At 47.4% G+C, this 25,899-nt stretch overlaps 1 protein-coding gene and 1 long non-coding RNA gene across 2 annotated transcripts in view; one reads left to right on the forward strand and one right to left on the reverse strand.

The window, feature by feature from the left end:
- Positions 1-3,303, reverse strand: part of LOC138481613 (uncharacterized) — a 131,817-nt gene extending 128,514 nt beyond the window's left edge. The window contains exon 1 of the long non-coding RNA XR_011274283.1: positions 3,220-3,303. This is a non-coding gene — a long non-coding RNA (uncharacterized lncRNA). The remainder of the gene's footprint in view (positions 1-3,219) is intronic.
- A 372-nt stretch (positions 3,304-3,675) lies between these two features.
- LOC138480672 (zinc finger and SCAN domain-containing protein 31-like) overlaps positions 3,676-25,899 on the forward strand; it is a 121,072-nt gene continuing 98,848 nt past the window's right edge. Inside the window, exons 1-2 of the mRNA XM_069612345.1 lie at positions 3,676-3,805; positions 20,075-20,921. Of these exons, the coding sequence (XP_069468446.1) occupies positions 20,273-20,921 (649 nt within the window). The 5' untranslated portion in view covers positions 3,676-3,805; positions 20,075-20,272. The remainder of the gene's footprint in view (positions 3,806-20,074; positions 20,922-25,899) is intronic.

The following is a 25,899-nucleotide window of genomic DNA, read 5'->3' on the forward strand; positions in this document are numbered from 1 at the left end:
GTCCCGAGCAGAACCTCGAGAGGAGAGAAGACGTGAAGAAAAAAGAGAATATTCCAGCCACTATATGAGCAGACATGAGTCGCAAAGAAGACATTCCAGACAAAAAATGAGATACTTGGATGACTCCCCTCGCAGAGGACACGAGTCACGCTTGTCGTCATCCAGCAGAGACCGTAAACGGGGATACGTCCATGCTATCGGCAACAGCACAGCCATAGAGTGCAGCCCCACCCTATTATTACAGCTCAATGGACAAAATAGAGAATTCCTAATTGACACTGGAGCCACTGTAAATGTGATTAACGATGAAATCTATGAGTCGCTCACCTACAAAAAACCGTTAAAGGAAGCTGACACGCTGATATACCCGTATGGATCAAACAAGCCCCTCAACTGCCAAGGGATGTTCATGGCGAACTGCCAATACAAGGGCAAGAGCCAAAAGATCAAAATCTACTTCATAAAAGGTGAAGTGCCAGGAGGCAGCATCCTGAGTTTCAAGGTGGCAATACAAATGGGACTCATTCAAATAATGTACCAAATAATGTCGGCATACACCACCAGTCCGAAGGACATGATGCAGAAAATGTTTCCGGCCCTCTTCACAGGACTAGGGAAATTAAAGGGCAAACAGATAAAACTACACATCAATCCACAGATACCGCCAACCGCACAACATTACCAGCGCATACCTCTAAACATACAACGACATGTGGAAGACGAAATTCAAGCACTTTTGCAACAGGATATAATTGAACCGGCATCAGGACCGACACCCTGGGTTTCTCCTATTGTACCGGTACCCAAGAAAGACAATAAAGACAGCATTAGAATATGTGTGGACATGAGGGCTCCCAATGTAGCCATCGAACGAGAACGGCATCTCGCTCCAAGAATGACCAATATGATGCACCTACTACACGGATCTAAAGTTTTTCGAAATTGGACCTAAACAAAGGCTACCATCAGCTGGAGTTGCATCCCGATTCGAGATATATTACCACTTTCTCAACACATCTGGGCCTATTCAGATATAAAAGACTCAGCTTCGGGGTATCTTCGGCAGCCGAAATCTTTCAAAACGAGATACACCAAATCATCAAACACATCCCGAACTGTTTAAACTACGCTGATGACATCTTAATATTCGGCACCACTCAAGATAGCCACGACGACACGCTTCGGAGAGTATGCATGGCTCTGGAAAACGCACAGCTAACCCTTAACCCTGAAAAATGCGAAATTAGTAACTCCACACTGAAATTCTCTGGACATAATTTCTCGAGTGAGAGCCTAAAACCCGATCCTGAGAAAGTTCAAACGCTAGTAGAAACTCCCACGCCCACGTCAGTATCCGCAGTACGCTCATTCCTCGGCATGGCAAGCTACTGCACAAGGTACATACAGGACTTTGCGTCGGTGAGCACACCTCTTCGATTACTCACTGGGAAGCACCACGAGTTCCAATGGTCCGACGCATGCGAACAGGCATTCCAAGAAATCAAAAAACGAATTGCAGCTGCCTCGTGTATGGCATACTATGACCCTGAGCTCAACCCGGAGTTAACGGTAGATGCCAGCCCAGTAGGTCTAGGAGCGATAGTAGTGCAATCCAAGCCTGGTGCAAGCCCTGACTCACCCAGAAGAATCATGGCATACGCAAGCCGCAGCTTATCCACCACGGAATGTGCATACTCCCAGCCTGAAAAGGAAAGTCTAGCGGTAGTATGGGCATGCGAGCACTACCACTTGTTCCTATACGGTCGACCATTTACCATAATCACTGACCACCAAGCCCTCACTACCATCTACGGCAAACCGACAGCCAAAATGCCACCACGCATTGCCCGATGGGGGCTGCGGTTGCAGGAATATTCTTTCAAAATCGTTCATCACCCGGGAAAGGACAACAACCCGGCGGATTTTCTATCAGAATATCCCCTGTCAGCACAAGATGAACGACAATCTGACAAAGCCAATCAATATCTGAACCACTTAGTTAGCAGCGCGCTACCGAAATCCATCACCACAGCACAACTGCTGGAAGAGACACGCAAGGACAAACTAATCCAGAAGACAAGCAAAACCGAGCTCAGTACAAATAGGTGATCTAGTTTTGGTGCGGCAAAATCAATCCACCAAGGACACCCCCGCTTTCAAGCCGGAACCCATGACAGTAACCCATGTTCAGGGTTCTATGATAACCGCAAGTCCCTAGGGCACCGTTACCAGGGATTCGTCCTTCTTCAGAACATTCAGAGGTGACGACACCAGTGGTAGCACCTCAATGACTGTGGCAGAAGAATCATCGGACATAGACTCTGAGTATCAAGAGGAAGAAAGAGATGCCGACGACAGTGACAGCGATGAAACACACCAGAGAACCGTCATACCAACTCGCAGCCCATCCAAGAGAGTCATACGAAGACCCTCCAGATGGACTGAAGAAAGCTAAGTGAACCATCCCAAATATTTGTTTAAGTGAAGGGGAGATGTAATGTCCTACCTCTATGGTCATTGTTTTATTTGTTTAGAGGATGAGTCCTCTGTTTGTTGCTGTTAGTTAGTGGGCTGCGACCCACGTGTGAAGGGGCGGGGTTACGGCCCAGGAGTTCAGTTCCAGATTAATAAATCAGAGTTCAGACGTGCACTCCTGTATCTGCGATTCATTGCTTCGTAATTGAATTGATTGCATGCATGCTTTATTGACACACGGCGCTTCGGGTAAAGCGCAGTCGAAACACAACAATGTCTGTGAGGTGAACTAGCATGAGGTGTTACTAGTGGAACTGCACATGAAGTACAGCAGACTGCATAGATACTAGTGGACTGTATGGCTGGTGCTGAGGTGAGGAGCAGGCGCCATGTTTGTGAGGGTGCCTCGGCTGAATAAAAGGATTCTGTGAGTGACGTTCTAGTTGCGCAGACAGGGCTCCGCGCCCCTTTCTATGTTTATCACTTGCCTGGCAGGAAACACGTGACGTCACGTGTGTGTTCCCGCCTCCAGGCAGGTTGCCTAGTGTGGTTACAGAGATTAAAGGAACCCGTTAACACACACTGATCGCCCCGTGTCGTTATTGCCGCCCAACGTGCGGGACCGTAAATCCACGAGCCGGCCAACGCAGCGCACAAATACGCCTACATATTAAATACTTTTTAAAAATCCTATTGTTAATCCCTCTCGAACGTGGGACGCATAGAGGTTTCAGTTGTGAATACCTTTTAGGAAGGAAGTGCACACGACTCGCCCACGGTTCTGATTAACGGGGACGCTGTCACATGCGTGCGATGTTCTGGTGGAAGCACCGACTTAATAATAAAGGGCTCTGTGGGTGGCAGGCGCTGGTTGGAGCGCGGCGGCCATCTTTCTGCGGGTCTGCTAGTAGGCTCTACTGCGGGAGCCTGGTTGCCATGTTGGTGAGGGCCTCGGGGAGTGCAGCCGCCATGTTGGTGAGGTCCTCGCCCTCCAGGTTGGTTTCGGTCGCTGCCCGGGAGTGCAGCCGCCATGTTGGTGAGGGCCTCGCCTTCCAGGTTGATTTTGGTCGCTGCCCGGGAGTGCAGCCGCCATGTTGGTGAGGTCCTCGCCCTCCAGGTTGGTTTTGGTCGCTGCCCGGGCGTGCAGCCGCCATGTTGGTGAGGGCGCCAGGTCGCGAGCTGACATTGCACCGGAAGTGAATGTGCCTTCTCTGGAGGCCGCTGTCTGTCATACAATAAACAGGCAGTCCGGTCGCCATCTTAGGAGGCTGAGCCGGCGGACGGGTCCCCAGCGCGGCGCCGGGAGCCGAGGCCTGGGCGGAGGGAGCAGGTAGGCGTCCCCCTCGCTAGCCGGGAGCCGGGGCCTGGGGCTGATGCCAGGAAGGGGGAGTGGCTCCAAGGGAAAGTAGAATGGAGGGAGTGGGGCCAGAGCACTACCTCTCTGCAAGGAGAGTCCGGGGGCGGACTCGCAGCGCGGGGGGTGTACCTGCCCCCCCCTGGCCGGAGGGCGCGCAGGGTCCCCGGGGACCTGTGCCCGCCCGGCTTGCACCCTCTGCCCCCTCCAGCCTGGGGGCGTCTAGGGCACGAGCCTTCTGTATGGCTGGCAGTGTTGCCCCAGGGATGGCCGGACCCCTCGCCCCCCTCCAGCAGACCCTGGCCCCTCTGACAGGTCGTGGCTACAGAGGGGTGCTTTCCCTGCAGGCCATCCCGAAGAGCTGCTCCCAGATCCGGCGCAGGACCGGCCTGCTCCAGAATGCCAGTGCACCCGACCATACACACCATAAGATCTGAAGCAGAGGGGGGCGGGCTCTCAGCCGCTGCACCCCGACATGCCTGGGAGGGGGGGGGCATCGTGCACGGCACCCAGCTTTGCAGCCCTTTTTCATGCAACATGTATGTTAAAGCTCCGGTTCATGGATCTGCCACCCTTTGTGTCTCAGCCTCGCTCAGCATAGTCCATAGAGGAGGGCGTTGGGAATCAAAGCCCAAAATATCTGAAGCACTGCTGGTTGCTTACTCGTTGGCTTTAATACTTTACTATTCTTTTTTTTTCTCTTTAAACTACCACCATGTCAGGAACTTACTTTTTGTTATGAAAGTATTCATATTGAATCCTGATCTTATATTAAATCATAACCTCTCACCCTGGCTCTTCAACCCCCTTGGCCCACAGGATCTCTACCTTATTTAACTTTTAGTATTGTGTGAATAACACTTGGCTCTCTTTCAGGCTCCTCTCTCGTTCATTCCTGACTATCTGTGACAGGATTAGTGCGCCTCCAACGATCGCTGCCTTAATGCCAATAAGACTTGATCCTTCTCGTTGGGACAGCTGATCCTGCTTTCCCTCTCTCTGGCCACCCTCCTTGGACATCCGCCTTCCCGTGAGGCAGAACACCTTGGTGTCCTCTTTATCTACACTCTCTCCACACATCACAGACCTTGCTAAGAAGGCCCACTACTTCCTTCTCGAGCCCTTTGCTCAACCACCTCTAACACTTGAGGGTCAGACACTTCTCCGGGCAGACTGGTGGTAGATCTCTGCAGGTGCCTCCCTGCCCTCTTAAACCTGAACTGGACCACCTGAAGTTCTGGAAGCAGCTCAACAACCCTTCTTTTTTTTTTTTCTCCTCTGCTTCCTTTCCCTGCTGATTTACCGGTCTGCTGCACTGACTGGTGGCCTAGCTACCCTCAGGGTCTTACTGGGTACTAGGCACCTCCATGACCAGTCACCCCTGCACTGCCTTCGGGTCATACTGTGCATTTGGTGGCTGTAACTGTAACCCTCCATCCCCTGCCTCATTGCACTTAACCAGAGCTGCGGGTATGCAGTGATAACGATTTGACAATAAAAAATTATTTTGATAACAGACTCTGAATAACGAAAAACACAATTTTGGGTTAAAAGTATATATGGGGGATGGGTTAAGGGAATGCAGCGGGGGGGGGGGGGGTGTTGTCCTGGAGAGTTGAAAGCAACTTATGGTAGCTGTATAAAGCTCACCGGGATCTTCTAGGTTACAAGCATGAGCTAAACGGATCACAGTGGTTTTCACCCCTGCCCTATATCGGAATTAAAATCTGTACCATACTTGTACTATGTGCACTCCTGGTCCAAGCATATCCTTTGAGCTGTGTGAGTAAAAGCAGCGCGTGGCTGGAATGCCCACATTCTCGCCCCTTGTGCGTGTTCCTGGAATGCCCCTCCTCGACTCCCCTGTGTGTGTGTGTGTCTGGAAGAACCCACCTCCTGCGTGGCTGGAATGCCCCCCACCCCTGCCTGGGATGAGGCACATTCCACCCGTGGCCAGGATGAGAAATTCCCACCCCAACCTTCCTTGCCCACTTACCTGCTGGACCATAGGTTTGTGCTTTGGTCCCGGCATACCTCCTGTCTACCGGCCACCACCATAGAAATGGGAAGGGACTTAGTCCCTTTCTGGCTGCAGGCAGAACAAAATTAAATAAAAACCTTGGATAAATCCCAGGGTGGGCATGGTTGGTAACCACCTCGACCTGGCGGGTGGACTGTTACCGACCATGTCCGCCCTTCACAGCAGGGGGTGAATGCCATATTCCTTACTTCAGCAGTCCAATCCATAAGAAATTTGGAGCCTTGTGAAGTTACTTGTATTGGTGATCAAGATGCGACAAAGTTAATAGGTAAGTGTGTTATCTTTCAGATGCTACTGCCCAGGTTTGACGACCAAAAGGCAGTGGAATAGAAGGATGTTATCCTATGGAGGGAAGGGGGAGACTTATTTGTAAAGCGCATCCAGGCCCATGGGCAACCGGGTGCATCAACTTACATACAGGTTACAGAATGTTAGTTACATACAGTAGATCAGGAAAATAGGTTGGAACCGGGCAGGAGGCTCGGCTCATTTACACTGTTATAGGATTAGCAGACAAGTCAGTAATGGTAAGCAAATAAATAATAAGTACAGTAATGAAGACTAAAGAACAGGACTCTAAAGAAGTTAGACTGTCATTGTGTCCTTGTCCTGAAGCCAGCGTTTAGTGTTCCGCTTGAATAAGTGGCAAGAGGGTTCAGATCTTAGTGAGGCAGGGAGTGTGTTCCCTAACTTTGATGCCAGTACAGGGAAGCTAGTACCTCCTGAGTTATGGAGTTTGAATCTCGGTATGGACATTGTATTCATTTGGGCCGCTCTAAGTGGTCTTGAGGACGTGTGTGAGGTGAGTTGGTTCGTAAGGTAGGCTGGAGCGAGGATGGCCCTAGCTTTGTGTTAGAGCAAGAGTTTTAAGCAATATTCTGTGCTCAGCCGAGAGCCAGCGCAGGTTGCGTCTAGTCTCGGAGATATGCGCTTTCTTCAGGGTGTTAAGGGCAGCCCTAATGGCGTTGTTCTGAATTACTTGTAACTTGTTCATGTTTTTATTGCTCGTACCTAAGTAGAGGGCATTAAATCAATTTTGGACAGAACTAGAGTTCTAGCAAGTGTGATGCAATTGGGTGTGGTAATGAAAGGTCTGCAAGCAGTGATGAGTCTGCGTGTATTTGCGGATGCTGATGCAACTGCGTTGGTTTGTTTGGAGAAGAATAGGGTGGCTTCAAGGTAAATGCCTAGTGTTTTGGTATTGTTGGAGACAGTGATGGGAGTTGCATGATTTGAAGGCAGTGTTTAGTTTCTTGAGTTTAGCATGTGTACCAATGATTAGCAACTCAGTTTTTTTTGTCATTTAGACAAAGACCATGTTGCGCTATCCAAGCTTGTATCACTGAATAGATTTCGTTGAGGGGTTTGCTGTCAGTTGCATAGTCTCCAGAGATGGGAATGAGTATCTGGGTGGCGTCCGCATAGTTGGTATACGTAACACACAGTCAAGTATGTCAAATAGGGCCTTAGTAAAGACATTGTATAACATAGGAGACACACAAGAGCCTTGTGGAACCCACAGGGTACCGGGGAGGGTTCAGCAGAGTCAGTAGAAGAGAAGACCCTCGTAGTTCTGTTGGCCAGGAAGGAGCTGATCCACGATGTGACTGAGTCGGAGAAATGAGCAGCAGATTTCAGATGGTGGCAGAGCGTTTGGTGATTGGCCAAATAAAGCTGCTGACAAATCAAGCAGTAGGAGGAGTGCTAGTTTACCTTTTTGTCTTTTAGTTCTTGAATTTGTGTGGTGAGATCTATCGGGGCAGTTTCTGTACCAGGTCTAGGTCGGAAACCTGATTGCCTCAGTTCCAATAGATTGTTCGATTCTAAGTACATCTGTATTTGCAGGTATGCTGCTCTATCCAGTATTTTTAGTTAAAAAAAAAGGCACCGTTGTTATAAGCCTGTAATTAGATGGGTTGGCAGGGCTAAGAGTCTGCTTTTTGGTTAAAGGAATGACCCATGCGTCTGTCGGGCACTATTCCCGTTTTGAATGAGGCGTTGGTGATAAATGGCGCACAGTCATGTGCAGCTGCTTTGATGGTAGAAGTGGGGCAGATATCACCTTGGCAATTGGATGGTTTGAGTTTCCTAATTATATTTTCCACTTCCCAAGTTGACAGAGGTGAGAAGCTGAATGGTTTGCAGGTAGACTCACATGTGGAGGTCTTGCTGGGAAATTGCTTGTAGTTGGGTTCAGAGAGTAGCATGCATTTTTTACGTTAATTTTAGATTGTAGCAAGGCAATTTTATCCAGGAGAGCCTTCTGGATGTTCGTGCACCATAGTGCATCCGTGATGCATTTTGTCAATAGGGGCGATAGGAGATTCTAGATCTTTTAGTATCTTTAAGAGTTGTTTTGTGTTTGATTCCACTTGTATGATCCTTATGTTGTAGTTTAAAAAAAAAAAAATTTTGAGCGTGTATAATAGCCTTTTTGTAGTTGGAGGATGCTAAGGTCAGCTCCTTCTTATTAATTACTGAAGGACACTTTTTCCAGTGTGCTTCTGCAGTTTTTAGTTTTGCGCAATTCCCTAACATGCGGCATGAACCATGACTTAAGATGCCGTTGGGGTTTTGGTTTCCGCAATTTTAGAGGGGCGATGGAATTCAGTGCTTGACGTATTACTTGATTGTAAGTGTCCACTAGGACTGTGGGGTCAGACGTAGAGGTATTAAGAAGGGGTGTATTAAGGGAAGAAGTTTATTAGGTGTAATGTCTTTCTTATTCCTGGTGTAAGTGGCTGGTACAATGATTGGTGCAGGACATAGCGTAGTAGTTTTGATGGAGAAAGTTATTTGATGGTGATCGGACCAAATACATGGTTCGTTAGCTAGGAGGTTGATAGTGCAATTAAGGTTAGTAAGCCAGTCCAATGTTCGTCCTTTGTGAGTAGTCTCGTGAATGATGTGGGCGTGACCACGGTCTGATTGGGTGTTGGCAAGGTCAATGGCATTACTATTTAAGGGGTCATTAAATCCAAGGTTGAAATCCCCAAGTAAGATACTTTGTGAGTTGAGTTTGGTATTGGTGGATATAAGGGACATAATGTCCTCAGTGAATGTGGATATAGGTCCTGGAGGTCGGTAGATAAGGTGCACTGTTGCTGTATGGTTGGGCGATAATGGTAGTTTGATGGACAGGGATTCAGCAGAGGGGATTTGTAAATCCTGCATGACTCTGTCTATAGAGTTTTTGAAGATGAAGGCGAGACCCCCCTCCCTTCACCTATTTAGTGTTTCTATCACATCTTATAATAGCATAGTCATTGGGTATGGCGAGAGCCAAGGAGGGGCCAGATGCTGCATTTAGCCAAGTTTCCGTAACGACGAGGAGGGCAAGCTTTTCAGAAGTTATAAAATCAGCAATGTCCAAGGAGTGGGCAGGGAGGGACCTAGCATTCACTAAGGCTGCTTTGATAAAGGTGTCTTTTTTTGCATGAGTTTTCTGTGTTGGTAAAGGAGTGACGGGCAGAGTGTTAGCGATCAAGGTAGTTTCTGATGCATTAGCCTGGTTGGCTAGGTTGTTATGCTGATGCACATACTTAATTCTCTTGTGGTGGAGAGGCTGGAGGGTTTTAGTCCTCAATGGATTGCCTAGTCTAAGGTTTCTGGATGTAATGCTCGGGTGGTAAGTACGTGGTATAGTCAGCATATAGTCACTTGCGATATTAGTGAGGGGTGACGATGAGCTATTATATCGCTTGGAGGGTGCGCACCGTTTTAATGGGGAGGATCTAGAGTTCAGTCTAAGGTTCCTACTAGTAATAGGGCAAGGTTGATTCTGTGTTGGTCTGGTAGGAAAGTTGCGTATCCAGAGTGCAGGGTCGTTCAAGTAAAGGTTATCACAAACCATGGTGTTAATCCACAAGGTGTGGGTGAAGGCTACACCGGGAGTAGATGTGGGCGTATAATGGGCAGTACGTGGATAGGACTGGAGTGTCCAACGCCTAGTGTAGGTGAAGGAGGGTGGCTAGGCACCAGTACATAGTAAGAGTATGAAATGCTAATGAGCATGAAATTGTGTGTGAGTAGGCAGCACAATGCAGGCAGGAAGAAAAGAGGATGGGAGGATGGGAGTGTGGTGTGTTTTGGGCGAACAGTGCTGCAGCACCATGTGTCTCTCAGGAATCTAAGCAAACAAACTAAGCATATATGACAATTAGTACAGGGCAGTACGGATAGGATGGGAGGCAGTCCGTGTGTCAAATAGCTTGACAAGGCGCGACAATGGGCATAATACTAAATTCAAATATCAGACACTGCAGTAGGCTTGGTACATAATGGCTCAACAGAACGGGTAACTACAGGGCGCTTGTAAAGCAGGTAAAATCTGAGTGCCGATGGTTAGGCAACACTGTGCTTAATGCTGCAACCAGGGGCAATGGACGACGTCGGGCATAGGTATGGGTTGGATGCTGAGAACACATGAGACACACCTGAGAGCTGACGTGGGAATAGGGTGTCGGGGCGTAATCATAAGGCGGGTACAATATGCATAGGGTTAGATGCCACGAGGAACTTATTAATGAGGGAGATGACAGGCACAGCAATATGCTAATTAAATGCAACAAAACAGGCTCAGTGTGGAAGCTGTATTGAGTTAGAAAGCCAAGCAGCACAGTTTGTTCGTACTGGGCAACACGTATTGACATGAAATCTTTGCACTGAATGTAGGTGTTAAGGCACCGTATCTTAAAGATAGGCAGTGGATAATCAAGCAAAATAGCATCACGGTCTATAGTTGCAGTAATGCATTGTACAAAATAGTGTAGCGTACGGCATAGGATGTAGGCAAGTAGCAGGATAAACCATGTAGAATATACGTTGCAGGGCTGGTTCAGGAGCAGTTAGTACGTATTAATTTGGTTGGAGCACAATGAGACCACAGTAGTCCTCCGATAGTTTTAATGAGCGGGTTACACTGCAGAGGTGTGGGTAGGCAAGTATGGACTGCAGGGGAGTGTATCCCCAGAAGAGCTCTCTACAGCGGGGCTGCGACGGCGATCAGTGGTGAAGTGTGCGTTACATTAGAGATGTAGGTACAGAGGCTCTTACCTAGGTATGATGATGATGACGACGTGGTCGGGACACGGTGGAGAAGTGAATAATTTAGGGCAGCGTTCCTGGCTCAGGCTTGCTCCAGACAGGAATACCTTAGTGGGTGGGCCGGCTTTTCGCTGCCGGTGACGGGATTGGCAGAAGAGCGGGCAGGAAGCCAATCAGGCCAGGCTCTTACTGTAATGGGCTGTATGATCCGGCGGAGTTGGTTTTAGCCTCGAGGAGGCTAATGGCGGCCAATACAAAAATTCACGCTTATCCCAGCAACCTGTGCACGGTGCTGCACGGAGCACTTACAGCGCAGCCTTCCTCAATTTATGAGCAGTAAAGCAGATTTCGAATCTGCTCGTGGCGCCAAAGGTGAAAAATGGGGTATGGCGGTCCGGGCAAGGTAAATCAACCCTAGCCTCACCTGGAGTGGAGGCAACACTGCTTTGCATTACTGCCTTGACCACGATTTTCCAACATGACTGGATGGGCAATTGGGGGGTCGGGGTTGCTGCAGGTTGGATTTCCTGCCATTGGTTCCAGTGAGAGGTGCCCAGAAGCTGCAGGTGCCAGGATTCTTCCGGTCGGGTCCAGGAGCAGAGTGCAACCCTTGGCAATAGAGCAATGCAAGATTCACTAATTCAGTCCCCTTCAGGACACATTGCAGGACAGGGGAAGGCAAGTTTCACAAACGGCTACCGCACACAGTACGTGTCCTTACAGTTGTGGTTGTATGTCTTTCCAGAAAAGTATCCATTGAGGACACTGAAATTTAGCAGGAATGTTACTTGTACCACAAGCTGGCAACCACCAAAGTTCCAGGTGCAAACGCGCAACGCTGACTGTTTTAGGGAGGTAGCCCACTGGAGAGCTGGCCTGTCCACTGTGTGGTCTATGGACACTTAAGGCTCAGGACAGCTGGACGCTTGCACATGTTGCGGCTGGTTGGTGCAACCAGTTCTGGGGTGGAAGCACCGCACAGGGCCTTCACAGATCAAGTAGTACACATGGGCTTCACCAGGCCAGATGTAGGAAGGGAAACCAGGCCCTCTTTGGGAGTCAGATCTTCAGTTGGCTGTTTATCTACAGGGATTCTTGGCTCCATCGCTGAACTCAAGAAATGGCTGCAATAGTCCTCTTCTTATCCAAAATCTAGCCTGGAAGCAGGTCCAAGCCCACCAGTGGCAAGGATCTGCACCATTCAAACGGTCAGTAGTGGTCCTATCAGGGACAACTATTGGTTTCACTGATGCCAGAATTCCTGGCATCACAGATGTGAAGTGGGACCAGCCTCTTCCTGAGAGAGGAAGGACACACAGGCGCACACACACACGCTTTCCCGTGCAAAACAAATGCAAAAGAACAAGCAAATCTTTTGTTGTGGTCGTTTTAGAGCACTAAGCCGCGGTTAGTAGCCATACGTGGTAAATGCAAATGTGCTAACTAGAGTTAACACACATAGTTAAAATTATAATTGCTTCCACCAGCTTGTCTCTAGGCACATATAAAAGTAACACATTTCAAGTGTAACAGTTTAGGGTGATACTTTTGTATCGTCATTGCACTGCATTGTAAGATGCTGTGTGCACTGTTAAAAAGTTAACAAAAAGGTTAAAAATGAAATCCAGTACTGATCTGTTTCCCCATGAGCAAAAGTTCAGGGGAGTGAAGGTGAAGGCTTTACCTCCCCTCAAAAGTCGGACAGGTTAAAACGCAAAAAGTTTGGGGGTTTGTTATATAATTAAGATGTACGCAGGTGCATAACCTGCTGAGCTAACTACACTGTGCATAAGTGCACAACTTGCCAAGGCAGATGGGATAATTGCTAATAGAGGCATGTATTTTTAGTGCTTGCAAACCTGCAGTATAATGGCATTATAGCACCTAGATGGCCAGTCTTGCAATAACGACACTAACTAGCAGAATACAGGGCCTGCAGAGCTTGCTCAATATTCTTCAATTGCAATGCTTGCCTTTAGCATTCTTTGAGACACTCTGCTTTCGAAAGTGGCTCCCCCGTTCATTGTAAACAGACATGCATTTGCACAGGAAACTCTGAGTTGAATTTACAAGCTGACCCTGGTGCTGATAAAATACATTCCAGAGAGGTGCTTTCCCAGCCACCGAGCTGGAAGTTGGTCCGGGGGGGGGGGGGGGGGCGAAGATCTGTGCAAAGATGGGTTTTTAAAAAAAAAATTTTTTTTTTCTTTTTTTTTTTTCTCACCAGAAAGCATATTTTGCCCTGAAGGTTTCAGAAAAGGTTAAGTCACTGTTGGGGAGAATTCTCATTTATGGCCAATTGCTCTCACCTAGTGTCCCCCAGCAGCTTTGCTGGACTTCTGGAGTTTATTTCTTTCATTTGGTAAGAATGTGAGATTAGCTCCCCCCCCCCCCCACTCTTAACCATGTGTCTTTTACCTGTTTTTGTGATTGTGGGCTCTGGAGTACACCACTTCAATAGCCCCCTTCTTTTGTGTGTTACACAGCACCTTCAGTGCAGTGACACAGGGTTGTCTTTTAGACTTCCCAAGACTCCATTTCTGGGGCTGGCTACAGTCCTCCAGCAAAGGGTAAAGTTGCCATTAACGTTACTTAGTCAAATTACCACAGATCCAGTACACTTCCATGGAGTACTGGAAAGGGTTACTTAGTATCCCTTGTATCTGTACCTCCTAGAGCATGTAGGGGAGATTGAAAAAGAGCGGTGTCATCTGCGTACCAGATGAGACGTGCAAGGTAGATGTTTAAAAAGCCAGGGGGAGAGGATAGAACCCTGGGCGACAGCACATGTGGAGAGGGGGGGTAGTAGAGGAGAATGTGCCCAGGATGACTTGGGGAAGAGTGGTCAGTAAGGAAGTCGGCTAGTCCAGTACCCGTTACAAAGTGTATTGTGGAGCCTATGTATGAGTAAGGAATGGTTGACCGTGTCAAAGGCAGCGGAAAAATCGAAGGATAAGGACAGCTGGTGGGTTGGAGTCAGATGATCTGAAGTTATCTGAATTGGTGAGCTTTCATTGTTCCTAAAACAAGCACGATATGTGTATTATTAACCGGTGCAATGTCCTGTGAACTCTCATGGTGTGGTTTAATTGGCGGGCATGCATTTTGAGTAAGATACGAGTGGTAGGGCATTTTCACGACCCCCTCCAAACTCATGCCTGGTAGCACATTTGCAAAGAAAATCGTGGCACGCAATAAAGACTTCGACCAGAGGCTGCAGCAGCCGTCTAGTCCATGTTGCTTTAATGCAGGTCGCGGTGGATTCGCAGGGAGGGTTGGTGCCTAAATGTGTTCACTGAGTGAGTAGATGGTTGAGTGATTGGGGGATATGAGGGGAAGTGGGCGCCTGGGCAACCACATGCATTTTTCAAGTAAGCCGGGAGGGAAACACTGGCCAGGCGACATGAGGGAAACTGTTGTGTTGGTTGGAAGGCGTGAGAAAGTGGGCAGATGAGGGTACAGGAGGCAACATCCCTTTCTCCCCCAATCATGTGGGCGCACAGTGGAAAGCATTTTAAAAAATGAGTTGTAAGCAAATGGGGTCAGAAAGCGACATTGGTGGCACAGTTAGACAGCACGAGAAGACACCCAGGATTTGAGTGGAAAACATTCGAGCTCAGCACGTTCATGCGCTTGTGTAAAGGTACCAATCTGCAATTCGGTACAATTATGATTGGCAACCTATTTTTCAAAAGGAAAGGGATTCTTTGTGTGCCTGTTGGGCCAGGTGCCCCGTGTTTTTTCCCGTTCGTTTTCACTCATCCTCTGCCTCCCTCCTCCCACTGATTGGTGTGGCCACTGGTCTTAACAGCCCTTCCCAGGGCAGCCCCTGCGGCTAAGGGAGGCTCCCACTTGGCGGCTCCAGCGAGTGTCTGCAGGGGAAGCCAGCGGCCAGCCGCAGCTAGTAGGAAGGTAGTAGTGGCCCCATGTTGGGCTGAGACCCTCCTCCACCCTGCAATCCTGTCCTTATAGTTAACTCTCAAACTTAGGTTTTTTTTTCTTCTCCTGTTTGAAAATTGCATTGTGTAAGTACTTAAATCTTAGTGGCACTTATCTTGCCCATTGTCCACTTTCTCTTCTGCTCTGGCTGTCTCGTTTGCTTGCCCCGTGTCCTTTCCTAGTGTTGACCTCTTCTCACTCCCTCCTCTCTCCTCCTACCTAGTCTATGGTGCTCTGTCTCTCCCATCTTTTCCAATGGCTTCTCTATATCCTGCTCTCCTCACTAAATCTGGTAGGAAGAAGTTTAAAAAGGACATCCTGGTCTCCAACCCAGGCCTCCCTATTGTTGACACCTATACCAGTGCCGCCTCCAACTTTCACTGACATCCTCTTTTTTTGTTCCCTCACCAGACCTATGGACTCTTCATATGGTCTCTGTGCTCTCTCCTTTCTCTTCCTCTCCCATTAATGGTGGCACCCGGTGGGAGGCCCTCCTACCCTCCTTCCACTCCTCTAAGATCATCATTGTTTGTGAATGGCACCATCTTGGTCCATGGCCTTCAGGCCAACCTTCTCCTCTTCGCTAGACGCTTCCCTCGTCTCTTCACTTTCCTTTCTTCTCCTGCTGTCCCCTCTCCCCACTCCACGGCTCCCTCACCTGCTCCCTCCTCCTTGGCTACCTCCACTCGGGCTTCTTCTACACCTCCGCAGGGTTTCCCTCTTATTTGTACCTCCTCTCCAGAAGTCTTTCAAGGACGGCAACCTTCTCCATATTGCCACTCTAAAATAAACTCTTGCTCAGCTGTCAAAACACTTCCCTGACATTTGCCGCCTTCTGGGGGAACCTGACCTCTATGTCCTTGGTCTCACTGAGACCTGGTTCATGGCCACCTCTGTCACAGGCTTTGACACTCTCCTCCCTGACGGGTACAAGATCTTCTGTGCCCAGGTCCAACTGTTCCGGAGGGGGTGCAGCCCTGATCTTCCCCAAGTGGATTCCTGCCTCTGTCGTTCCTACGCATGCCTACTCCTCTTTCGAAGGCCTTGTCTGCAGGCGCTCTCTCTCTCCTGGCCATTCCCTTACTGTGGCTTTCTATCGGCCACCTGGTCAGATGTCCTCCTTCCTCTCCGAGTGGGCCGACCTCTCCTCTTCACTCCTGGTCTTGACCACTCAACTCCTTCTTGGAGACCACAACATCCACCTGGATGCTCCCTGTCCTTCCTCTGGACTCTTCCGCGACCTTTGCGCGCTCTCACTCCCAATTCTCCCCTCTGGCACGACTCGCTCTGCAGGGCACGCGCTGGATGTTCTGATCTCCTCAGACATTCCCCTTTTTATCCCTCTTGTCACTCCCCTCTCCTGGAGTGATCACTTCTCTTTTCCTCCCATCTCACCCTCTATCTATATCTGATACTCTTGCTTTCTTGCCCCTGTCATGAGGATCCGCCTGAAGCCCAAAGCCAAGTGCAACTCTCGGTACGACTCAGACCTCGTCACCCTTAAACGCAAGTGCAGGGTGGCTGAGAGGAAATGGCATGCTTCTAGTACATACTCTGACAAACTGGCCTGCCACTTGCTCCAAAGGCAATACCGGCTCTGTCCTCACCAAGAAGAGAGCCCACATCCAAGCCCGCGTCTGCAGCATCCAACAACTCGGCTGAACTCTTTAAAATCTGCAAGGAACTGGCCAATCCTGCCGCAGTCTCTACCTCCCCTGTCCCTTTCCAGGCCCTCTGCACAGCTCTGGCTTCTCAAACTCAGACATCCTGTCCCCTTCCTCCCTCTACTTCTGCATCTTCCTCTGGCCCTTCTTCATCCTCCTCTCCTCCCTCCTTCTCTGCCTTTCCCCTGTTCTCTCCTGATGAGTTTTCCAGACAAGTCTGCACTAAGTCTCGTCAAAACAGGTTCACCCCTGCTCCTCCAAAACCATCAAGGACCACATTGACCCCCTGGCTCCTGCCCTGGCCGACTTCTGCAACCACTCCTTCGCCACTGGAGGCTTCCCTTCTCCCCTGATGCACTCCCTTCTGTACCCTCTTCTTAAGAAACCCTCTGCTGACCCATCTTGCCTGTCTAATTACTGCCCATCTCCAGCACTCCTTTCCTGGGCAAACGCCTGGAAAAGCTGGCCATCTCCCAGCTTAATATTCACACTGAATCTATTGGTTGTCTCCATGACCATCCGTCTGGCTTCAGAGCAGCCAGAAGCACGGAAACTGCTCTCTCATCTTACTTGATCTCTCTTCTGCCTTTGATACGGTCAATCACGCTATCCTGCTCAATCGTCTCTGTGATAACCTGGGCATCACTGGTCAGGCGTGGCTGACTTCTTTCCTCTCTGACCGACCCTCCCAGGTTCAACTTGGGTCCTTCCTCTCCTCTATCTCTACCTGCGGTGTTGTCTAACCTCTCTCCCTGTCTGCTTAACCAATACCTGGCACTTCTTGCCCAACGCATTGCCACGCTCTGACTTAACTTCCAGTGCTATGCGGATGACACTCAGCTCATTTTCAGTCTACTCTCAGCAACCTCTTCTCCCTCGCTCATCTCTGACTGCCTGTCCGCCGTTCAGGAGTGGTGTGCTGCCAATGATCTCTGCCTTAATGCCACTAAGACTGAGATTCTCCTCATCGGCACACCCGCTCCCTTATTTCCTGTCCCTCTGGTCGGCCTCTCTTGACCCTCTTCCTGCGCACACCTGTGAGGCTAAAAACCTCAGTCATCTTCGACTCCACACTCTCCTCTCCTCACATCTGACGTCTCAAGTCACACTACCAGCTGCACCTCCTCGGAGGTATTTTTCCTTTCCTCTCCTTCCCCAAGAAGCTCATTGTCTCCAGAGCTCTGGTTCTGCCTAGGCTGGACTACTGCAAAAGCTCCTTTCTAAATCTGCCTGCCTCTACTCTCCGCCCTCTGCAACTTATTTAGAACAGAACTGCGAGACTTGTCCTTGGCCTCAAGCCCAGGGATCCTATCTCTCGGGACTGAAATCCCTGCCCTGGCTCCCCGTGGTTGCAAGGATTCAATTCAAAAGCCTCTGCATTGTCCACAAGGCCTTCCGGGGCCTCCATACCTTCAACTCTCTTACTAAATATCTTCCTTCTCGAGCTCGTCGCTCATCCGCCTCCAACTATACTGCAACCGGTAACTGTACATTCTTGTAATATTGTAATCTTATTCATGTAGATTTGTAACATTGTAAGCCTCGCATATACTTGCTGCTGCGCCCGGTAACCCATGGGTCTGGAGCGCATTATAAATAAATAAACAAACAAACGAACTCACTCTGGGTCAGTCGCTTCTCTGAGCAATGAGTTGGTGGTAGAGCTCTCTCCTCGGCTGGCGCCACCCTCTGGATCAGCCTCACTGAAACTTGAGGCGAACCATCTCCAGTTCCGGAAGCACCTCAAAACCTTTCTTTGCTTGTGATTTTTTTCTCCTCTTCCCACCGTTGAACCTGCGCTGGTTACCTGGCCACCCTCTGATCTCCGAGATTTTTTTTTTTTTTAAATTCTATTTTATTTGATTTTTATTTTATTTTTTTTGTTTATTTCTTTAGCTACCGGTGTTGGCGGTTGGGGAAAAATCATGGTAGTTTGTTTAAACCCACTGCCACCAGCCATTTCAAGTGGGGAAAGGGTAACATTTGACTGTTACATGAGTGTTTTGACTCAGGGTAAGTTAGGCAACCCCTCCAGCACTCTATAGGAAGATAGTGTGTGCTGGGTCTGTAAATTTAAAAAGACTAGTAAAGCCAATTTAACTTTACATACTCTGGGAGACAGGCACACTCGAGAGGCAATAGTACCCAGGTACCTGAAATTGAAAGACACAATTATATTGAACATTGGCAAGAAAAGAGAGGAAAACAATGAGAAATTATAGAGATTTCTATTTAGATTTATAATAAAGAAGAAAAGTTACTCCAGTATCTCTCCTGAAGAACCACGGTTATTTACCGTGGGGAAACACGTGTTGAGAGAAATATATCTAAACATAAGGAATGAAAGTTGAAAATTTAAAACTTTGAGTTGTATGAAAGTCAATACAATTATGGAATAAATTGATAACTTTGCAAAAAAGAAAAACATTGGAAAATAAGGAATGGAAAAAGCAAATCTGAAACTAAGAATTGCATGAAAGTTAATGCCCCTGAGGAAGATACAAATGTGAGTATCAGTGTAATCAGAAAGCTAATTTTGTTATGAAAACATGAGCAAAGATACACTCTTTTTTTTCAAAAAGAATAATTGGTTTCTAACGTTTTTACCAGAAGCACAACCAACCATAGTGCATTTTCAAGAGAAGATTATGCTCTGGGAGACAGTTGTCTGTCCCAGAGAAGGGATTTAAACCTTGTCTGAAAGACACCCCTGTGCCACTGCACGGGGGGTGCTGTGTTGCACACAGAAAAAGATGCCTATGGAGTTTTAAAACACCATATCCAAAGAACACAAGTAAAACACATTGAAAATGAAAGTTCAAAGTCCTAGTTGCCATGAATTCTGAATAGGAGCTTTCACATCTACATTTCTTTATAAAGTTGGTGCCCATACGTTGGAAAATAAGCTACCATACACCCACCGAGCAGCACTACATCATAACCTCTGTGGCTTTACCCCTTTCAACACCCAGTTGTTGGATGTTGGTGGCATAACAAGTGATAACTGGAAGGGTGTATGCAAAACCCAACTACAGCATGTTCTTAACGCAAAGATCGCTAGGCAGCTGAGGTAAAAACGAGTGTGACTAAGGGGCAAATCCTAGAAAGCACCATGGAGAAGACCTTGGGACCAAATCAAGATGCTCGGCCACTAGCATTTCATTCACTCCATGGATGCATCTGTAAATGAGGTTCTGTAACAGAAAAGCTGGGCCAGTGAAAGGTGGACTACTGGTGGTTTGCAGAACGGGGGTGATTTGCAGCCTGGATGGTAGTTACCAGCAACACCCATAATTGACAGCTACAAACCAGTATATTCCTCTCTCTGGGGGTGGTTGGAAAGTGGTCTGGATCTCGTAGCAGCCATACTGAAGTTCTCCACCTTTGACGCACACTTTATACAGTAATTCCCGCTAACGAGGCCGCCACCTTTTTCTGAGAAGGCCCGAAGAAAGATCTCCTGAGATGATTTTGCTCTTTATTATTGCTTTGTGTAACATGTCCCACTTTATTACTGCGCTATGTAAAATTTTCCTTTTTTCTATTTTGTTTTAGGTGCTCCGTGGAGCCGGACCTTGGCCCCTGTAGACCATCCAGTAACTCGGTCTGTGGATGCAGGTGGAGAATATGCCGATCGTGTGATTGTGCATACATATTACACTGGATTAGAGAAACGTTTTCAATCTCCTACTTTTAAGTTGCTGGTAAGGGATCATCCCCTAGGCTAGGTAGGAACAAATCTTACAAAGCACCATGGAGAAGACATTGGGGCACGTTCAGATGCAGAACCGCCAGCAAGAGTCCAAGAAACTTTTGGAGCGATCCCATGCTCCTGCGCAAGGGATCAATCTGGTCAAGATGGAATCTGGGGATGACCCGGAAGCGTTCTTGATGGAATTTGAATGTGCCGCAGAAGGTGCTTTGTGGCCTAAGGAACTGTGGCCCATGTGTTTGGCGCCCTTTCTTTCCAGGGAGGCCCAGGCTATTTATCAAGCTTTGCCGCGCAATATTGCTGAGGATTACGATCGACTGAAAGACGCCATCCTCGAACATCTGGGAGTGAGTGAGGAAAGCTATCGGAAGAAGTTCCGCCATATCACTTTAAAGTCAGCGAAAAGACTGCATGCAGTAGCCAACCATCTGCAAGACTGGGCCAGGAGATGGCTGAAACCAGAGGTCCGCTCTCCCGAGGAGATTGTGGAACTTATCGTGGTGGAACAGTTCATTCAGATCCTACCCACTGAGGCCAGGGAATCGTTAAGGCACCACCAAGTAAAGTCCCTTGACAGAGCAGTGCAGCTGATTGAGAGCTTCTTTGCTGTGGCAGACCTCACACCAGAATCCATGGACGTGCGTTCCGGCATCTGCTCGTCTGTCTGGGAAGAGGAGGGTCTCACGAAAGGTAAACTCATTCACTTGGAGGGGTGGAGGTGCACAGTGCTGAGGTAACAGTGTAAACATTTGCAATGTTTCATGCTGCAAATGCCCACTTTGAAATGGCATCAAGAAGGCAAGCAAGCTACATGCGGCATCTGCCATATTCCCAAAAAGCATTTCCCTGACCCACACAATGCAAAGCCTTCCTGGTGGATTCCTGTAGGGGAAGGGACACGTCTTCTGGTGGCGTCCAAATGTATGACATACTTATAGTGCTCTCAAAAGCTACTGGTATCTAGGTGGCACATCCACTGGGTATCTAATGGTTTGTTCCAGTGTGCATTGAGCTTCTCATTCATTGTAAAGGATCCTTCTCTGTGGGCTGTGTCTTGGCACAGTATGTTATAAAGCTTTTGTACTGCTCCACATCGGCACCAGAGTGGCTACTTGCTTGCAAATGGCATATTGGGCCCCCACAGGGGCGGGGGGGGTGGTAAAACCTACTGTCTGGAGAAGTGATGGGGCTTTGTGGGCAGGAAAAGAAGAGGAAGGATGAAACGAGCATGAATTTGAGCAAAGGCAGGTTAAAGGGAGAGGGGTGCTGTTTGGGCGCATGTTGATCAAGGCAACATGGATTGCGGCTCTGGAGGGATCCGAATTTAGAGGGTGTATGTAGGAGCAGGGAGCATTTACTAAAAGGAAGCTTAAAAAAAAAGCTTTTATTTAATGTTTTTGGCTAATGTTAGCGTTTTGCATAAAATACAAGATTACATGTGCTTCTAAAAAAACAGAATGTTTGCTACATTTAAAATCATCATGGAAGAAAAGAAAATTCATCGGACACTATATACAATTCTAAAAAAAGGAAACGCTAACATCTAAGAATCCTCACAATCAATACATTTGCTGCCATTTAATAGTCGACATTTTCTTAAAATGCCTATTCACTTAGATCATTTAAATACATTTAAAATAATGTCCATGCAAGCTCCCGTCACTATATCCGTATTTGACAGTTATGCTCTTGTGTATCTCTCCTGCTCATTAAAACGCATGGTACGTTTCAGCTGAATGTAAGGTTCAGTTCCTCTTAGTTTATAAAGTGCATTGAATGGTCTCCCAAATATGCATTGCTGCCGCAGTAATCACAAGAGAGTGAGCAGCTACAATCGTGGACCAAAACTATACTGCCTGCCTGTGTGCAAAAACGCGTGTATCCCTCGGAAAACTTCTCACATGCAGTCAATGTAGGTCGTCTAGATTCTATAGACTTTTTTTTTCACATGGGATGTTCTGCCAAGCATCAATATACTCCATAACGGGCAAGATATCTAGGCACAAACTCGTAAAGCACCAGTACGGCCTTAATCGGGTAACTGCAAGGCTTTAGGTAGGGAATACTTTGCTTTACAATCTAATCGTTGCGTCGCATTTTCTCAAATATCACGATGCTTATGACTATCGCTTGTTTTATATCGGGTAATCCGATATTCTTGTACTGACACCGCTGTATTATCCCTCTGGTATTGGCCGTGTGCTTTACACATAGAGTATGTGTCTAATATGACCTTAGTATTGCTGGCTCTTCATTTTTAGGAATCATTTATTGCAGGTCAATTTTCTCTTAGTACATTAAGATGTAAGTTCCATTCTCACAGCCACTGGAACTGATGACGGGAGCCCCAAAAGTGACAAGTTTTTTTCCCTTTCCAATCGATCAAGCCAGCCCACATGCTTTTCTGGAATTGTTTCCATACTATATAGAATACAGGGAACTATTGCTTTGTTGTATACTTCGATAAGTCCCTCCTATTGAGTTTCCGGCCACTTTTTATGAAACCCCTTAATACCAGCCATCGACGCAGTGCTTTATCTTTGATATATGCATACTATTTGTGGATGTGGGGGCACTAAAGAAAGGTAAGACAAAATAAACAGGTTTTGACCAGCTCTAGTCTAGTACCAATAATATGCCAATTAAAACTAGTAGAAGAATAACCTTTTCCCTGTATATGCATGACCTTGGTCTTAGTATAGTTGATTATCTTACGCAAATTGGGCCAACCTGTCAATGGCTCTTGCAAGCCTAAGGATGTGCGGTCAAGTAAAACCGTGTCCTCGGCATATATGATCCACGGCATCTCGACCCCGCCAATCCGAGGCGGGAAGGTTTGTGTCGTGTTTTGCAAGTAATCTCCATGGCAGCCAAATCGAGGTTGACTAGCAGGGTGCCAGAATGCACCCATGCTTCAAACACATATTTGTGCTCATGGGGGAGGTAATGCCCCTCTTGCAAAAGTCGAACTGTATGAAATATAATAGAAATTTGTCAGTGCCCCATTTTTCCAGTTTGGACCACAGAATTTTCTGATTAACAGTCGAATGCTGTCATATAGTCGACAAAACAGAAGTAAAGGTTTGCATCCGACCCATTTAACACATCAGCTAATAGCAGGCGTATTGTCCACAAAGCATGTATTGTGGAATAACCCTTCCCAAATCCTAGCTGGTGGGGGTGTAAGCAGCTGATTGCCAATAGACCACTTATTCAGCAATTTTAATAGTATTGTTACAAAGATTTTATTACTTCGGTGTGGCATAGCTAGTAACATATTTATTGGGCTCTGTACGGGACTCACATTTGTTGATTGGTACCCGTATTGAGCTATAACGGCTGAGGGGAAGAATGCTAAAGGTGCATATTTTGGTGTACATGTCGTGCAATATTTGATGCCAGAACTGGGGGGGTCGGTCTTCAATGCAACGTTGGTCAAACCATTGGGCCCGGGGACCCTGGATGGTTTTATCCCTGCCAATATGTCCCCAAGTTCAATAATCGGGGCTGGTCCACTCGTGTATGTGGTTATGTTTCCCGTTACTTTTCTCACAGTATAGACCCTTTACATATACATTCTATCCGTATGTTTTCCAGTTGGCTGAACCAAGGTTGGCTTTATGGCTACGTAGCCAATTCTAAGTTTGGTACACACATTACCAATCTACATTTTATTTTCCCGAAAGGCCAAAAACATTAGTCTTAATAGCCCTCACTTTCCTGTAAATCGGTGCCTTTTCTATGTGGATTTTGTCATAAAAAAAAGATGGGTTTCTCCTTTCCTTGTATTGTCCATGTGCCTGCCATATGAAGCACGGGCTTTATTACTAAAAAGGAATTCAGCCAAATCTCCTTTGCAATACTTGGCTCGTCCTCCGGGACATGTAGCTATGCGTGCGATGTATTCATTAGCCCTTTTTAAGTTAGCCTATGTCCATACGTTTCTGTTGCCCTGAGCATTAACTGATGCTTTGCCTAGTTCTAATTTACTGATCTTCTGATGAGATTTCTAAATTCGGGCTCCTGTAGGGGGACCTATTCTGCCCAGGGAGGCTACTTCTAAACACAGATACAATTGAACAGGTAAAAAGAAGGAACACCTTCACACTCTCCTGTGTACTCTGCGGTCTAAAATAAATAAACACAGACACTCAAGTAATGGTATCTTACTCAAAAGATTGTTTGGACTGTATTATATCGCACATCGTGAATGGAATTGATTGATGCGTCAACATTTCTTTTCACCAAACATTGCTTTTTATAACACACATATAGACCATGGAAGCAGACACCAGTGATGCCGGTGAATGCTTGTGTAACAGAACAGAGGACAATTCAGTAATCGTCACAACATAGTGTTCTTGATACAAACAGTGATGTTACACTGTAGGTAAAAGGTGAGTCTACACCAAGGTGTTTCTGCCGTCTCAGGGGGCTAGATGGGCCTCGTGTCTACCACGGCATTCATCAGGACGTGGTCTTTGTGGGGGTGCTGTAGACAGGGAAAGGGAATATTGTTTAGGAGAGAGTTCAAGTGAAAAGATTTCAAAGTCAACTTAATGGTTGGCTCTACCATGTATATAATATCATGGAGGGAAGACAGTTTACCTGAGTGGAAGAAATTCCACCCGATATTCGTGTGTGGGGCTGTCGCTGGAAAAAGTCAAGTCGGGGCTCCTAGAGCAAGAAAACGGAGGTATTAGTCTCCTCAGACATGATCATGCGTGAAAAGTCAACACGTGCAGCACTTAGTGGTTGTGCAGCATGTTGCATTAGTGAAATAAAATCTTACCTCACGTGTAGGACTGGGATCCGCGTGGATTTCATGTGATGCACAGTCCTGCAAGAGGTCACTCAATCAGTGCCATGTTGTAAATACAAGAACCATTATCTAGGAGGACAAAATCACGGCCCCGTAAGAGTACCTAGCGGCAAAGCGCGAGCGATGCTCCGTGCAGGCTGTGTTCTGCAGGGATCTGCAAGGACTGCTGAGTCACTCCAAGACAGAAGGAAAGCGAAAGACGCGGCGTAATGGACGCCGTCGCTAAGCAGCCGATCATTATATACCGGCGGCCATGTTTTAATGGTTTAATGGCGCCCGGGATACCACGTTTAACCTGGGGGTAACCCAATCATCTAAAAAGGTGTGGAAAAGAGGGTCCATACCGTGTGGGCAATGAAACGGGTGAATGTAAGGTACTTATACGGGATTATGGAGTGACCAAAGGTGTACGTTAACGGTTGTCATGGTAACAAGTATAAACCATCTAAGGTCTGTATCTTTGCTTCGCTTTCTTGAAGTGTTCCACCAGGGGTTTGTCTGTTATCATGTTCCTTATGCAAGATCGGTGCTCAGAGATGCGCATCTTTATTGGGCGAATGGTCGTAATCCACAGGGGCACTGTATGATGTATACCACACCTTTGGTGTTACAGTTTGTGTGTTCTTTCATTGTCCATTTGATTGTCTTATGTTCAAACGATTTCTTCTGCAGGGTGAGCGGGCATGCTACACAGTTCCCACATTTGAAATGTCCCTTGGTGGGTGGTAGATCCCAGAGAGTGTTTTCGCTTCTTTCCGGTGTGCCAATGAATGTATGGACTAGGGAATCCCTCAGGTTTTTGTTTTTCTTAAAGGCGAAACATGGTGTTTTACTCAAAGTACCTGG

Source organism: Ambystoma mexicanum, chromosome 5p (genome assembly GCF_040938575.1).
Source record: "Ambystoma mexicanum isolate Mex_15411 chromosome 5p, UKY_AmexF1_1, whole genome shotgun sequence".
Lineage (NCBI taxonomy): Eukaryota > Metazoa > Chordata > Amphibia > Caudata > Ambystomatidae > Ambystoma > Ambystoma mexicanum.